The following is a 17,990-nucleotide window of genomic DNA, read 5'->3' as shown; positions in this document are numbered from 1 at the left end:
GATAACCAAGTGGGGCAGTCCGGAGCTTCTGACTGGGCAACCTGGTACGTTGGAACACGGAAAAACGCCTAAGTTATGTGACTGCTGCCTGATACGTCAGAATTTTCAGCAAGGAATGGGTGATTTGGAGCATATGAGAAGAGCAAGTCCCACATGACTCAACATGCAGCATGGCAGAGGCAGAATGGATGATCATCACGCTGAGGCAAAGGTGATGAATAATCTTCAAATTCACACAAGGCAAGAGTGGACTTCGAAAAGGTATCGATTATACAACTAAGCCCAACATATTTACAAATAATCCAACATTCCAAAATCTTCAAATATTTTTGTGATTATCGTTCAGGTTCATTACTCATCAAAACTCTCGGGCAAAACCATAAGGAGCAGTAATATGCAAAATTGACACTAGCTATTGAAAAAAACAGTCCAAAGCCATTGAAATGTCAAATGTAAACAAGGTTGATCCCTGTCAATAATACTGACTGCAACTCTTCCTCTATAGAACAGAAATTTTCCTCGGGGAAAGTCCTCCAACTCACTCCAGAATGGAAAAGGGGCACACCTAATGCAAAAGGTGATAAAGCTAACGGCTCGAGAAGAGATTCTGGAACCACAAAAACTTCTTACCAGGAGAATGCAGAATACAGTATTCCAACTTTCAATGTAACCTTCCCCCTGACATCTGTGAAGCTAATATGCATAGACAGAGCTGCAGCTAAAGAGAAAGGCTGAGAAGACAAGTGAACCCAAGCTACTTGAGGGAAAAGCTGACACACCCAGAATAAGGAAATAAGAAGTACCCTTTTGTACATGAATGTCAGATACACATGTTAAGAACTAAAGTTCCTCTTCAAAAATACAGTATTGAGTTTAATGAAATACTTCTTTCTAGTGAGTTCCCTCTTTATCTCCACGAGTTACTCACCTGGAGTCCTCCAAACTTAGGTACCATGCTAAGTTCTAATGATTCAAAACCACCCAGACCCAAGAATCCCATAAAGTATACAATACTGCAAGCAGCAGAAGGAACGAGGCTGCAAAGAGCAGGAAGAGCAAAAATAACCAGCTAACCATCAAGGAAACCAGGGACAAAGGCCCAACCATCAAAGAGTCCACACAAACATCTCAAGTGAAATGCAAGGGATGGAGCATAGTCCCAATGAGTAGAGTGGTGGAGTAACCCCCAGTCACCATGACCAAGTTCCAAAAGCAAGAGCCCATAAGACACCCAAAATTACTAAGTCAATACAAACCCTGCCATTGCAAAATAAATCATGGATATTATGTATAACTGGCTGAGCCTACAAGCATTTGTTTTAGAGCATATTACAAAATTTGAAGAGTGAACCCAGGTAATTAATGATGACGAGTGCAAACCATGTGAAATAAAGAAATGGTTGGAGAAATAATGGCAGAAATTATGTTTTGGTGGCATCAGCCAGTGGAAAACATGAGTGAAAAGAAAATACAAAGATCCAATAATTCATGAGAGGATAGGATGAAAAAATATGAAGAATAGGGGAAGAAAGATCATACACTGTACAGGTATATGAAGACAGCAGAGTATATGGAGCTGAACAAGGATAAGAAAGCTTGGAAAATAAGTCACCTGATGCCGTTTTTTTTTGTGTACGCATACTTACATAAACTAGCACATAAAAGTAATATTAATTATCTTTAGATAGATTTTGATATAAAAAGAAAGCATGAATATATGTGTAATGAGACATACATCTGAAGGAAATACATCAATACCTAATAATGTAATTACCTCATGGTCATGATTAGTCATTATTGCCAACTGCTTCTCTGGAACATGGGCAATTTCTAGGCTTCCACCACTGAACAGTTCACGTGTCATATGCCGTGCTCTTCTTTGTCTATAAAATAAAATTTACGAATTACAGTCCAAGAAGCAACGCTTACAATAAAGGTTATAACTTACTTTACTGGTTACCAAGCTCACTCTGCTATTACGTACCATGATACACTGCCTCAATTATTTCTTTCTTTCAAAACGAATATCATTTAGGTTCCTTAATTTATATTATACAATACAGCACCGATGCTGTCTACAGACTGAAGTAATGATTCAGCTAATCAAGCGAGAGTTAGAAATGTGAAAATGTTTATAAATAAATAAAAAAATCATGAAAAAATCTGAAGGAAGAAAAAACCAGCATTGAATGTTTTTGAAACGTCATTTTCATTTTCATAGGTACCCTGGAGCTATTGGACTGATGTACACTATACTTGTAATTAGTCTGGGGTTTCAGTCAATGGAGTTTTGCCTACTGGGGACCACTAGCCAGAACATGGCCCACTCAGAGAGACGCAGGGAGCAATGGCATAAGGAAACCCCCCTTGTATTTGGCAGTATTCCATATGCCATCGACTGGTGTTAGGCACCCAGAAAGGTAACCACTTCAAAACAAACCCCACATTGTGGAAAATTTAAAAACCCAAGACCAAACAGAACTCCCCAACAGAAAACAAAGGAAGCAAGCAAACATCATTCACTGCTGCCGCTTGTCCGCGCAGCCCTCACCTCCACGGGAGGGGGAGTGGGGACCTCCAGACCCTCGTGCTGGCTACTCACACCTAAGTTCGGAGAAGCATCAAAAACGAAACCGCCGACCAGAGGGAGGGAGGGTTGCCAAGGAACATCCGGGCTCACCCAAAAACTGTCGTTTCATTACATTCAACACTAGTTTTCTGTGGGAAACTCCTTCCGCTCCCGGTTACATACTCAAAGATAAGTTAAAGAGAGCCTTACCTGGGAGGTAGCCGCACCGTGTGCCTCAACTCAAAGACAAGACAACTGGCAGCAACCTGCGACCCAAGGCAACACATGAATGACTGGGACCAAGAACATTCACCAAATAACGGGTGGCCAGGACCCTGTTCGACCTCCAAAACCCCCCATGCCTGAATATCAGCCCAAGACATGTTTCCAAACACAGTGGCCAAAGCAGCATACTTACGTACATCATGGGCACGAGGGTAGACCGCAGGCTGGCAAGACTTAATAACCCAGTGGATGACCTGAGAGACCCGAGCCCTGGAACAGGGAATGAGGGAAATCGAATCACCCCTCAGTGCGCGTCCACAGCCACAGAAGCCAAGGCGCACAGATAATAATGCAGAGCCTCTACCAGACACAACACATGATGTACCTCAGGCCTGACCAACCAAGCATCAATAAGCCAAGGGTCCCTCCAGAAGCCTGCCGTATCATTCTTCGCCAGAAAAGAAGGAGACGGCTGCAACTGAACGGAACATCCACCAGGAACTAAAGATCAGAGACCTCCGCTCCGGAAAAGACCATAAATCTCACCAACCCGACCCCCAGAGGCCCATGCCAACAGAAACAACGCCTTCCGAAAGCAATCGTGAACCAAAGGGGCCACAACAAACTGAGGAGAAGAAAAGTGAGCACCTGGTCAAAGGACCAGGGTGGCTCAGGAGGCGCACGAGCAGGCCAGAGATGTAACAAAGCACGAGAAAGCTTACGGAACGGGGCGGTAGTGACATCCACCCTGAACGCAAGCAGAAGTGGATTTGCCAGCGCCACACAATAAGAGGTGACAGTATTAGACATAAGACGACAGTCCTGAAAGAGCCAAGAAAGAAAAGACAAGACAACCTGAACGGAAATAGAAGACAATCTACAAAAAGAGAGGAATGACGAAAGGAACGCGAAGAGACTTTATACTGTCGCCGAGACGAGGACCACAGGTGGGTCATCATCAATAAAACCACCTGATCACCATACAAGTGGTGATACTCCCGTGTCAAAAAGGGAGGGGTATTTTCGTCCTACTTATTAGTAGGTTGCCGTATTTGGAAGGCGAGCAGCACAGTGGTTAAAAAGATATTCGCCATGACCACCCTGCAAGACGCTGGCCTCACCCTCACGGCAGATAGAACAGTGTTTACCAGGAATATTAGCACATGGATCACTGATCACAACGACAACGACATCCTCACCAATATCAACACCCAGAACCTGATGTTGACAGCTGTAGTATTGGCCATCACAAACACCAACCTCAGCCACAGACCAACACTGAAGGTGACCTTCAGCACAGCCATCCCGGAGACCAATGCCACAGACTACAGATTCAAATAATATGGAATCACCTTACCACCCACCCAAGTGACCAAGGAACACTTCACAAAGCTCCGACAGTGCTTCAAGTACTACCAATACTTCCACCACACCAGAAAGTCCACCAAGCAAGTGCAGAGATGAAGTCTCTGCACCCAGGAGCACCACTACATGGACTGCACGTCCTCCCACCGACGCTGACTGCTCTGTAATGGCCCACACTCTGCGATCTCGCCTGACTGTCTCCTCCAGTAGGAGGAAATCAAGAAGATGACGTCCACCACCTCATCTCGACCAGCAAACCCACTCCCGTCAGAATTCCTGGTCTTACCTGGGAACACTGCTGCAACTACCTCACCATTGCCCGGTCCCTGGGGATGCCACACCTAGCCGACTGCACCACCTCTGACCACACCATCACCTGGACAGCCTTCAGCCTCCACCAAGACCACCCTGCTACTCGTCCTCCTCCACCTCTCCAACAAAATGGTGGGTAACGACATTACTTACTACATACATGTCATCAACAGGCTTTTTCATCGCAAATGGCTTTCTGACTGCTGCTGTACCCAAAGACCCTCTTCCCAAAATACTATGCATGTTAGTGGCTTTGCATGAATGTAAAATTACCAGTCTTATGTAATTTCACCAACCCATTGTACCTTATTGCAAATAAAAATTATTATATTATTATTATTATTATTATTATTATTATTATTACTGTATTGTTATTATTATACCAGCTGTGACTGCCGTACCCATCCTAGCCACTTACCTATCAACAGGTACGCTCCCATCCTCATCCTCCGACTCAACATCCAACAACAAGGACCATCCAACCACAGTTTCCCCAACCAAGATACCAGAGGAGCCCCAGCTGCCAGGGCACAACGCCTCCATCATCCCTGAGTTGGTCCCTATGACCACGACAACAGAGCAGCCCTTGAAACCAGCACGTGATGACTCAACAGACTCACCTCACCACTGAAGCCAACCACTTCAGCTTTGCTGCTGCCGCCCCTACCACAACCCCTGGGGGTCTCCTACTCGCCTCCTTACCAGCGTTAAACTCCAAAGAGCGGACAAAATCCAAAACTTCCAAAGCTTAATTAAGCAATTCAAGAGAGTGGCATGCCAATGACAGATTCATTGACATGTATGCCCCACCCTTACTGGTACAGTGCTTCTGCTCCATCCAATAATTGTACCCAAAGATTGCACCAGACTACGATATCACAACACGCACAAGAAGAGGACCATCAGACAGGCTCGATGAAAGAAGAATGCTCATGGGTCCACCTCTACCTGCTTGATGGGGTTCTGGGAGTTCTTTTACTCCCCAAGCCCGGCCCGAGGCCAGGCTTGACTTGTGACAGTTTGGTCCACCAGGCTGTTGCTTGGAGCGGTCTGAAGGGCCACATATCCACCACAGCCCGGCTGGTCCAGCACTTCTTTAAGAAAACTATATAGTTTTCTCTTGAAGATGTCAACGGTTGTTCCGGCAATATTTCTTATACTCGCTGGGAGGATGTTGAACAACTGTGGACCTCTGATGTTTATACAGTGTTCTCCGATTGTGCTTATGCCCCCCCCCCCCACTACTCTTCACTGGTTCTATTCTGCACTTTCTTCCATATCGTTCACTCCAGTATATTGTTATTTTACTGTGTAGATTTGAGACCTGGCCCTCCAGTATTTTCCACGTGTATATTATTTTATATCTTGTTTCCTTTCTAGTGAGTAAGGGAGCAGAAGGGAGCCAGTCGGCTGAGCGGACAGCACGCTGGACACGTGATCCTGTGGTCTCGGGTTCGATCCCGGGCGTCGGCGAGAAACGATGGGCAGAGTTTCTTTCACCCTATGCCCCTGTTAACTAGCAGTAAATAGGTACCTGGGAGTTAATCAGCTGCCACGGGCTGCTTCCTGGGGGTGGAGGCCTGGTCAAGGACCGGGCCGCGAGGACACTAAAGCCCCGAAATCAACTCAAGATAAACTCAAGATAACTCAAGATACATTTGGAGAGCTTTAGAACGATCCCAATAATTTAGGTGCTTTATCACGTCCATGTATGTCGTATATGTTCTCTGTATTCCCTCTATTTCAGCAATCTCTCCTGCTCTGAAAGGGGGAAGTGAGTACTGAGCAGTACTACAACTCCAGTTCGACAGCAACCAATGCCCCGATTGCTCTGGAAATTAGCTGGTTCTCTGCATAACCACTGAAAAGGGCAAAGCACCTCCTCCTGAGGCATGCTGCAAGTGAGCCCAGCTGGTCCTCCTGCGAGACATCAACTGCGAGCACCCAAGGACACCCCTTCCACCCACCAGACATCGGCATCTGCTGCAAGTTTTACCCACAGTAGTTGGGCCACTGAGCTGTATCTCCCTCCTCCAACTTGCATTCTGTTCCCTTCTCAAGTTTTCTGCATCCACATCCCAGCCTTCCATCCCCTGCTTACCTGCCCTAGGGTCTTTGATTTGTGATGGGGCCTAGGAAGCATCGACCTTGAACACAAGCAGGAATGACTCCACCAGCACCGCACAATATGAGGCAACAGCATTCTGTAAAAGAAGCCAAACCAGAAAACCCAAGAAAGAAGACATGACAACCAAAACCAACACCGAGGAGCAACGTTGAAGGGAAAGGAAAAGGAGGAAAGCATGCCATGAGACTTCATAGTTGACCAGACCACACACTAGAAGGTGAAGGGACGACGACGTTTCGGTCCGTCCTGGACCATTCTCAAGTCGATTGTGTATATGTTCACCTTCTAGTGTGTGGTCTGGTCAACTTACTTTAGCCACGTTATTGTGACTCATCGCCTGCACATGAGACTTCATACTTTTGCCAAGAGGAGGACCACAGGTCACCAACAAACAACTCACCTGATTACCAGAGAGATGGTGATAAATCGTGTCAGAAACTTCAGACATGTAGATCAGAGAAGGCAGAACCAGCAAGGTGAGTCACCAGACCGATAATCAGAAAGAGGCGGATCTACGGAAATCTACAGGAATCTACAGGAAATCACCCAGGTTCGAACACCAGACAAGTAGTGTCTGAAACCAAGGCTGAGCCGACCACCAAGGAGTCAGAAGGGAACCCCTCCCCCCCCCCTGCCCTAAGGCTCCAAATTCGCCAGGATTTGCTGCTCGATTTTGCTAATGCTTCCAGTGTTATCCTCAGTTATTTCACTGATTATTTATCACTTGTTTCTCTTTATTTACAAGATTATGTGTGTAGAATAACTTGATAAATCCCATAATTCACATATGATAATATTTCAACTGATGACTGGTTTACCTGGTATACTCCATTACAACCCGTATATAGTGGTTAAAAGACTATGAACATAGTATTTAATAGTGTTGGCCTTTGAGTGATGACATATGGCCTAGTTGGCACTATATGGGTGGCAGTATAGATTATAACAAAAGATGTAAAGCCACTAATGTGGCATGCACAGATAGCGGCAGACTCCTAGTACATGTAACCAAGAAATGGTAGCAGTATTTTTTGGATGTGTCAAGGTAAACTCTATTACATCCAAAGAGAGAGCTATTATATCCTTATTTGCATACATGTAAAAACCCAGACAATAATTGTTTAAATTGCCATATAACGATAACTGCTGAATAATAATACTTTTGAGATCCCTTACTAAGCCAAATTAAGAAAATTAATAGTTACCAGTATCACCATGAAAACTCGCAGATATGAGCACTGACTACACGTGCAGGCGATGAGTCACAGCAATGTGGTTGAATAAATGATGACCAAACCACAACTCACGAAGATGGAGAAGCGACAACATTTCACGATGGAGAAGTCGATCACACGACTAGATAATGGTCCAGGAAGGACCGAAATGTCCTTTCTTTTGGAGAAATGTTTCACTTCTTCATCTTCTGAGTTGTGGCTTGGTCATCACTGATTACACATGTTATTTGAAATTACTGGATCTGAATACAATATACTTATCACAAATTTATACCACAAAAATTGTGACTGAAAAATTCAGTTGTCACCTATATTCATGGTGAAGGTTTGCATATGAATAATTACCTAAACAAAATCTTTTCCCAAGTTATGTGGAATGGCCAAATATTTTTAATGCAAAATTTGCAAGCCTCAAAACTGGTAAATAACAAACCTGCCACAGCCAAAGTCTTCTTCAAGTTCTCTTGAAGTCTCAGATTCTATGAGATAACTATTTGATATTCTACTCAATTGTTCACCATCATTAGCTTCCTGTATCCTTTCTAGTCTGTCTACTTTTTGCCTGTGATGACCGACAGTCAATGGAGTGATCTTGCATATTGTTAGACAATCAGGGTCATTAGCCTTGGCAGACTGACATTTATTGACTGGTGATGCAGACGCATGGGACAGAGATAAGGAGACTGTGCTTGGCTCAGTGTGTTGAGCTGGAGAAGTCTCAATGTCCCTGGGAGACTCAGAGATCAAAAGACGTCCAGGACTCGCACTTGACAATGAACTGGCACTGCGTTCACTTGCACTGCCACCTGCTGAAAATTGTAACCTGTATGAAATTTCATCAAAAAGTCAAAACTTATGTATCTTATCATAATCATTAGACCATGTATTCAGCTCTTCAGGCCATAGACTATATCACCAAATCAAATCACTTACTCCATACAAGCTGCTGCCACCCAGCCTTGTCTCTCTCCACTTTCCATGCAATATTCACACTCGGTCCTCATGTCCTCACACTCGGTCCTCATGTCCTCACACTCGGTCCTCATTTCCTCACACTCAACATATATGCCCAGCTTCTTCCTGGCTTTTTTCTCTAGCAACCCTCAAATTCACTTTATTACAATCATTTTTAAAAAGTATTTCATCTCCCATTTGTTCAACATTCTCAAACCATCGGACAACATTTGCCTCAATATTGCAAGTAATCCACTTTTGCACCTCACATCTTCCCGTGACAGTTATTCCTTACTCTAACTAAAATTCTTGTAACACACACACACACATGCTGCTTATACATTTTTTCTATAAAACTATACAGTCCTAGTAAAAATAAACATATATTGGTAAATACTGTAATAAGGAATTAAAATAAAATCTTCGTATGTAAACAATATTCAATGATTATATGGATGTTTACATGTACTGTATACAGAATTACATGTTTTTTTTTTACAAATCCACCAGCAATGTACAGCATATATGAAAAAACCAGCATTGAATGTAATGAAACGCCATTTTCTGGGTGAGCCCTGGAGGCTCCCTGGAGCTTATTGAGCTAATGTATGTTATATTAGGCTGGGACATTAGCTATGGAGTTCAGACCTACCAGGGACCATGAGCAAGCACCTGGCCCCTTCAGAGAGGTTTCAGGGAGCAATGGACCTGGAAAACTCCCCTGTGAATGGGGTTTTTCCTTATCTGCCATCGACTGGGGTTAGGCACCCAGAAAGGTAGGCATAACAAAACAAACCCAACATGGTAAGAAACTAACAACAAAAACCAAACAGAGAGATAGAACTCCCTACAATCCCAAGGAAACAAGCAAACAAGCAAGCATAACACACTACTGCTGCGCTACTTGTCTGCGCAGCCCTCCCCTCCCCGAGAGGGGGAGCGGGGGCCCCGGACCTCACCGCACCTGCGACAAAGCACTCCAGTTCTGAAGCCAAGCTTCAACGCAAAAAAAACACCGACCGGTGGGAGGGAGGGTTGCCAGGGAGCCTCTGGGACTCACCCAGAAAATCAGAAAATGGCAGTTTCATTACATTCAACGCAGGTTTTCTGAGGGGAGCCGTAGGGACTCCCCTCAGAAAAACCTGCGACGACAACTGGCCCACACCAGCCAGTCGTCGAGGTAGGCCAGAAAACCGAATCCCGAGCAGATGCAGACAGGTCACCAAGATCTGGTAAAGATGCGTAAATACACTAAGTGCCAATTACAAACTGGGGAAGGCAAAAAAAGCAACAAGCCTGAAGCCCCACCACTAACTGTGCTAGTCCCGGAACCCTGGAGAGGAGCATGCCAAGAAGTGACCTGGAGGTCCAGGGACACCATCCAGGCACCCGGCCCCAACAGAAGCCGGACCGGAGACAACAGTCTTCCGAAGAGGGCAAAGAATCCAGGGCGCAGACTGAACAGGTCCAGAAGAACCGCAGATCTGCAAAGTCACGTGTTTGCACGAGAACAAGCAGGAACCCTGGAAGCATGGGGCGGATCGACCACGTCCATATGCACCCACCCCAAGATGACATGACGAAGCGCAGGGGAAGAAGTCTGCCCCACCAGCCCTGAACCCCCCAAAGGGGGAGAAGCTGCCCGACACCACCAGAGGCCAGAAGACAACCAAAAAACGCGAGAGCACGAGCACGGCAATGGCAAAACAAGCACTTAGGGAAGGGTAGCCCTGAATACATGCAGCTTGAGGTGAAGACTACACCAAGTCAACACAAGTGTTGACTGTGTGGTGTGACCAAGTGTGTGGTTTGAAAAATAAGCTCGTCAAGCAAATATCGAAGACAGGAATGACACAGTAGTAAATGGCCCCCACAGGACAATGTCCATAGGATGGCCTCCACTTATTTTATTCTTAAGGGAAGTGGGATTCACTAAAGCTGATCAGGAGGAGATCAGCTTTCAAGGACATTATTTATATGACTGAGGCTCTGAAGTCGAAGCTGAGAGTTCTCGGTGGTGCTGCCACCCATTGATGGCCAGCCAAAACTAGATTAGACCTAGTTTCTGAGTGAATTAATTGTAGAGTTGTTTGTTTGTTTCAGTGCTTTGATTTCTTTGAAGTTGCAGTTATCTGCATTGCTTTACTTACTTTCAGGATGATTTCTCAGCGAGTGTAATTGTAACAATTACTTGCTCCCTGTGCCTCTGAAAGTCTCAGGTTCTGGCTCTAGTCTCCAGTAGACCATATTGGACTCAAAAGACTGCTGTCACACAATACGAGGAAACTATCTCAGCAAGCTAGCTACAAAGAGCCTCAAGAAGAAACTATTATAAATCATATAAAAGTGTAAGTATTTTAGATTTCAAATTACATCAAATCATGTTTTCTCAAGGTACAGTATAGTATGGAAATATAAGTTATAAGGGATTATACTGATAAATATTAATAGCATTTAATACATTTTTTGGACCAATGATAAGTATTTTAAGCTTCAAGGCCATATTAAGCAGTATTCTTGGAATATTGAACAGAAAGCTAATGGAAGCAAAATAAAACAAAGCCTAATATATCATGCAAAAAAAACACTGTTGAATGTAATGAAACGCCATTTTCTGGGTAAGTCCCAGAGGCTCCCCAGAGCTTACCGGGCTGATGTCCATGTATTAGACTGTGGCAACAGTCCGAGTGGAGTTCTAATGCCTACCGAGGACCACGAGCCAGAACCTGGCCCCCCTCAGAGAGGCACGAGGAGCAATGGCTTATAGAAACCCCCTTGTGAGTGTTGGTTGGAAGCATATTATGTCTGCCATCGACAGGCAGATTGAAAGATTGCTACCGAAAGCCGAACTGCTAAGCGGACAATGTCCCCACGAGGAACAGAACCAGCCGCTGTGTATCAATGTCAGACAAGCTGCAGAGTACCTTTGTGCCCCTACCAGCGATGTTACTACCTCCTACCCCGAGGTCAAACAGCGACTATGAAAACCCCCAGCTGACCCCAAGGGTGGGCAATCACCGAGCAGCAATAGATCCCTACGGAGGTAGTTCCCGAATGGCTTATGGAAAGAATCCTAAACTGCAAGGACAGTACTTACTGCATACACCTAGGGAAGGGAGTCCTAGGTGCATGCAGCCCCAGTACACTGTGAATTACTCTTGGCTCACTCACCACAACATAGCAGAACAACACTGCAAGGGCACAGCACTGCACCAAGTCTGGAGCCAAAGTCGAACCAAGCACAACAGCCTCAGAACTGAAGTTGGATAGCTGGTGCGGAGGGTCTGGAGACCCTTCTTCCCCCTCATGGGAAAGGGGGTAGCTACACAGACAAGTGGCGCGCTGGCGGGTGCGACGTCATGCTTGTTTTAAGATTGGGGAGTTCTGCTTAGCAGTTCGGCTTTCAGTAGCAATGTTTCACCAGTTGGAATCGGTTTTGGAACACCTACCTTTCTGGGTGCCTAACCCGGTCAATGGCAGACACAGAATACTTCCAACCACATGTGATTTTCTATAAGCCAATGTTCCTAGTGCCTCTCTGAGGGGAGGGGGGGGGGGGGCAGAGAGGCTCGTGGTCCCCAGTAGGCATTAGAGCTCCATTCGAAGAACTGTTGCCATGGTCTATTACATGCATATCAGCCCGGTAAGCTCCGGGGAGCCAGAGGAGCTCTCCACAGAAATATCATGAAACATGACTGGAAAATGGATAGCCTAGAATACTCAAATTCAAAAAGGCAGTTGCTCACCTGAGCACAAAAGCACCTCACGCCTCAGAGAATCTGACTCGTATCCAAAAGCCCTTTCATGCATGTTCATATTGCCATCATCGTGTTCACCCACTCTATTAAAGAAAAAAAGTTAAGCATTTAAACAAACATATTAAAAGTGAGATGATGTACCTCTATGTGGGTATATATTTTAGTTACACAAATGATACTTGATAATTAAATTAACTGATCTTCCCTGACTGGTTTCAGAAGCATCAGAGGGTAATGAAACAATGTGCGTCAGAACGTGGCCTTCTGTTTTAAGTTTGTTTACCAAGTTTCACTTCAAATACATGAAATGACTGATAAATAGCAAGAAGCAACCTTTGAGCCAAAATATATACTGCATATAAAGAAATGGTGCAACATCACTTCAGCTACTCTTTTGTTACATCGTACACATTGACAAAAATATATACATCAATTTCCCTGAGGAATGCATGGAATTGTGAAGGATAACACGAGCCACAGTCAACCAACCTATTATCTTGCAAGTTTTAAATTAAGAAAACATCCATAAAACAAGTGACTGTATTATAAATTACTGAAATTACTGTATTATCCTATTGTCAGACAAAATCTATGATCAAAATATTTATTATGATGTACAGTATTGTACAGGTGAACCTTGCTTAACCTTTGAACGCTGCTAACTGTACATGTACCATTTTGGTCTAATTACCTGCATGCGCACATTGTATATACATTGTATATAATGAAATACCATTTTCTGGTTGAGTCCCGGAGGCTCCCCGGATCTATCCAGGCTGATATGCTAATGTCAGACTTTGGCATCAGTCATGTGTATGGAGTTCTGTGGGCCAGCCCAGGGACCACGAGCCAGAACCTGGCCCCTTCACAGAGGCACGACGAGCGATGGCCTATAGAAACCCCCGTGTGGTTGGAAGCATTCTATATCTGCCATCGACCGGGTTAGGCACCCAGAAAGGTAGGCATCCCAAAACAAACCCCCTATTCTGGTGAAAATTGCTACAAAAAGTCGAACAAGTGGATAGAACTCCCCAAACAGAAACGAGCAAACGAGTATGATGTCACACGTCGCCGCGCCGCCTTCAGCGCAGCTATCCCCCTAACTGGGAGAGGGAAGGGGGAGCCCAAGACCCCCGCGCCGGCCATCCACCTCTCAGTTCTGAGGCTGGACATCAAAAAACGTGCGAAAACTGCCGACCGGGGGAAGGGAGGTTGCCGGGGAGCCTCTGGGACTCAACCAGAAAATGGCGTTTCATTACATTCAATGCTGGTTTTCTAGGGGAAGCCCCATCGACTTCCTGGAGCTTCCTACCCACAGATAAAAAGCATAGGGACTTACCCGGGAGGCGGTCGCTGCTTACTCCTCAATGCAAGGTCAACGACACAACTGGCTGCAACTGCCGACCCAAAGTGACACAGGGCCGACTAGGCCCAGGAACATTTACCAAGTAACTCGCAGCCAAAACCCTATTTGACCTCCAAAAACTGCACCTGAATGTCAACCCAGGACATATTATCAACAGAGAATCGAACCCAGAACCTCAGGACTACTGATCCAAAGTGCTGTCCACTCAGTTGTCAGGCAACCAGCAACCTCGCATGAAGCAGGAGAGGGACTCGGGTCACATCCGTCAGACTACGTAGCCCCCCCACTGGCTTTCCCAGGGTTCTTAGCCTTGGTAACACGCTAAGGGAAGCCCAGGCAGGGTATTTGCGAACCGGCGCCCAAAACTACCAAGCAAACTTCTAAAGCTGAACCCCTGGAACGTGTCTACTCTTGGGAGCCAAGCAGCGCGCACCACCAAAAACCAAATATAGAAAAGAGGGGACCCAAAGGAACAGGGGGCAACCAAAAGCAGATCCCCCTCCTGATAGGAAAACATAAACAAAAGAAAACCCCACAAGATGTGTGTAGTTCCTCTCTGTGGAGGAATTTTGGCAGTAAGGTAGCATCGCCAGCTGACTAGTGGTAACCGGTAGTGTGGCAGCAGCTATATTTTCTGGACTTACCATACCAACTTAATGGTTCGTTATGGTGAACACAAATGTAGATACTTATATATAACTAGTGTATAGTGAAATAACAGCAAAAACTGTATGTTAATAGGGGGAATCTTGGTGAGGGAAGTGGCTTCGTCTACTGGCTGGTGTGTGACTTGTGTCATACTGTGTATGGAGGCTGCTATGCTGTTTGGGCACCATACCAGCTAAGTTGTATAGTTATGGTGAAGAAAACATGCAGATACTTATATATAACATGAGTATATGGTGTAATAACAGAAAAACAGTATGCTGTGAGGAGGAATCTTGGCACTGAGGTAGTGTCATCTGTGTGTGTGTGGCAGCTGCCATAATTGTCTGGACTCACCATACCAGCTAGTGGTTCGGTATAATGAATAAAAATGTAGATACTTATATATAACGTGTGTAGATAGTGTAATAACAGCAAAAATATTTGTTATTGTTTTATGAACATAATAATTGAATTACAAATATACACATAATACTTTTGAGTTTAGTGATGGTTCACACATTTTATTACAGTATATTGCTACACTCTTCCCCTGCATAGCAGTGATTATGCCTCTACCTCCTGCCTTCAACACCATTGTGATACATATAGTCACTCCAACCTCCAGCCTAAACATCTGGAGTGCTCCACCCCTGACTCCCCCCCTCCCCCCCCCCGTCCTGCCTCGAGAGCTCCATTCCCCAGGTGTTTGCCGGCTACTTGTTCTGCCCCTGCAAATGACCCCTTACTCTGCTGGCAGACCATTCAACTCCTGCTACACGCCAGCATGACATCCCCAGCCGGCGTATATATAGCGACAGCCGGCCATCCAGCACTCGGACGACTTCTGGTGCTCTCTTGGTACATACGTCTTCCCTCACTCGATGTGGTCTCGTCTACGACGTGTGACGGAGGAAGGACAGCATAATGTAAATAATGTATAGTCACTCTTAGTGTAATTATTATATTCATTTTACCATTATTAGTGTTAAGCCAAGTTTTCAGGTTTTATTATTATTATTTATGTTTATTTTTATTAGGTAAAGTGTTTAATTGTTAATGTGTCTTGTTTTCTATACAAATGTTCACAACGCAAAGGATGTGAGCAGTTTTATTTTAATTTGTTTTACCTTTTTTTTTGGAAGTTATTCACACAACACCTGCCGGGGTAGTTGCTGCGCTATTTCCAACACGTCACAATACTATATATCACACTACACACTATTGAAAAATATTACTGCAAAAAACCAGCGTTGACTGTAATGAAACGCCATTTTCTGGGTGAAACCCGGAGGCTACCAGAGCTATCCAGGCTGATATGTATATCATTACACTTTGGCATCAGTCAGTGTGAATGGAGTTCAAGGCCTACTAGGGACCAGAGCCAGAACCTGGCCCCCTCAGGGTGGCACGAGGAGCAATGGTCTATAGAAATGCACATGGGATTTGGAGCATTCCATGTCTGCCATCAACCGGGACAGGCACCCAGAAAGATAAGCGCCTCAAAACAAATCCCTATTCTGGTTAAAATTACTAAAATAGACAAACGAGTGGACAGAACTCCCAAATAAAAATGAGCAAACGAGCATGACGTCACAAGAGCTGCGCTGCATGTATGCACAGCTCCCCCTTCCCGCAGGGAAAAGGGGAAGCCCCAGACTCACCCTGCAGTTCTGAGGCTGGATGTCAAAAACACGTGAAAAACCTCCGACTGGAGGGAGGGAGAGTTGCCAGGGAGCCTCCGGGGTCTCAACCAGAAAACGGCGTTTCATTATATTCAATGGTGGTTTTCTGGAGCTACATCACCAAAGACGAAAATTTGACTCCCCCCCCACAAAAAAAAAAGAGCAAGAGAACAAAATACCCCAAGGAACACAGCCTGCTGCTGTGAGTGGTGAAAACAAGCTGCGCAGCACCCTGCGCCCCACCAGTGCAAACTGCCTCTTACCCTAAGGAAGATGGAAGAACATGGAAGACAAAACCTCCAAGCACCCAAAGGGCAGCCGAAAACTGAGCAGTAATACGGCCTAGCAGAGGCAGACCCTGAGGAACTTGTGGAAGGTAACCTCAAGCTCCAAGGGCAGTACTTACAGGGCACCTAGAAACGAGAACCCTAGGCGCATGCAGCCCGAGTACCGTAGAATAACTCCTGGCTCTCGCACCCCCGGAAGACAGCCACCACACTTAAAGCACAGTGCTGGAAATGCTGGAGCCAAGCACACGACCTCAGCCTCTAGCATCAGCCTGAGAACTGATGGTGGATAGCCGTTGCGAGGGGTCTGAGGCTTCCCCTTCCCCCTCACGGGGAGGGGGAAGATGCGCAGACAGCAGCGTGGCGACGTGTGACGTTATGCTCGTTTGCTCATTACTTTTAGGGGAGTTCTATCCAGTTGTTCGGCATTTGGTAGCAATATTTTCACCAGAATTGGGGTTTGTTTTGGGATGCTTACCTTTCTGAGTGCCCGACCCAGTCAATGGCAGACATAGAATGCTTCCAACCACACAGGGGGTTTCTATAGGCTCCCCTTGCCTCTTCTAAGGGGGGCCCAGGTTCTGGCTCGTGGTCCCCGGTAGGCCCATTGAACTCCATACACATGACTGATGACAAAGTCTGACATTAGCATATCAGACCCGAGGAGCCGAAGGGGCTTCCCCTAGAAAACCAGTGATAAATGTAATGAAACGCCATTTTCTGGATGAGACCTAGAGACTCCCCGGATCTATACCAGGCTGATGTGCATATATTAGGTCATGGCAACAGTCAATCAATGGAGTTTAGGCCTACCAGCGCTGGAACCTGGCCCCTTCACAGAGGCACGAGGAGCAATGGCCTACAGACACCCGTGTAATTGGAAGCAGTCTATGTATGCCATCTACCAGGTCAGGTACCCAGAAATGTAGGAATCTCAAACAAACTACAGCTGGTTAAAAATTGCAAAACCGAAAGCCGAACTAGCAAGCAGAACTCCCTAATTGAAAACAAGAAAAACAAGCATGACATCACCAGTCGCCGTGCCGCTGTCTGCGCAACTTCCCCCTCCCTGGGAGGGTGGAAGGAATCCCATCATGCTTGTTTGCTTGTTTTCTAATTGGGGAGTTCTGTTTGCTCGTTCAGCTTTTGGTTTGCAATTTTTAACCAGCTGTAGTTTGTTTTGGGATTCCTACCTTTCTGAGTGCCTGACCTGGTAGATGGCAGACATAGACTGCTTCCAACTACATGGAGGGTGTTAATAAGCCATTGCTCCTTGTGCCTCATCTGAGGGCGGCCAGGTTCTGGCACTGGGCCCCGGTAGGTATAGAACTCCATCAACTGACTGTTGTTACAGTCTAATATATACACATCAGCCTGTAATAGCTCCGGGGAGACAAAGGGGTTCTCCACAGAAAATGATATATGAAACTAATAAATCTGAAAGGGATCGTGAACAATAAG

The 17,990-nt window shown here is 45.5% G+C and overlaps 1 protein-coding gene across 7 annotated transcripts in view; it reads right to left on the bottom strand.

Moving 5' to 3' along the window:
• LOC123751154 (microtubule-associated protein futsch) overlaps window positions 1-17,990 on the bottom strand; it is a 94,440-nt gene that overhangs the window by 10,626 nt on the left and 65,824 nt on the right. For 4 of the 7 annotated variants that reach the window (XM_069332893.1, XM_045733263.2, XM_069332904.1 and 1 more), the window contains 3 exons: window positions 12,535-12,629; window positions 8,268-8,643; window positions 1,775-1,883 (listed from right to left, as the gene is read on the bottom strand). In XM_069332893.1, coding sequence (XP_069188994.1) covers window positions 1,775-1,883; window positions 8,268-8,643; window positions 12,535-12,629 — 580 coding nt within the window. Of the gene's footprint in view, window positions 1-1,774; window positions 1,884-8,267; window positions 8,644-12,534; window positions 12,630-15,306; window positions 15,454-17,990 lie in introns of those variants that run through there. The other 3 variants (XM_069332896.1, XM_069332915.1, XM_069332911.1) reach the window with 3 other exon arrangements.

Source organism: Procambarus clarkii, chromosome 4, assembly GCF_040958095.1.
Source record: "Procambarus clarkii isolate CNS0578487 chromosome 4, FALCON_Pclarkii_2.0, whole genome shotgun sequence".
NCBI classification, from domain to species: Eukaryota; Metazoa; Arthropoda; class Malacostraca; order Decapoda; family Cambaridae; genus Procambarus; species Procambarus clarkii.
Note: the sequence above shows the minus strand (reverse complement) of the source record. Positions and strands in the feature narration are given on the sequence as shown.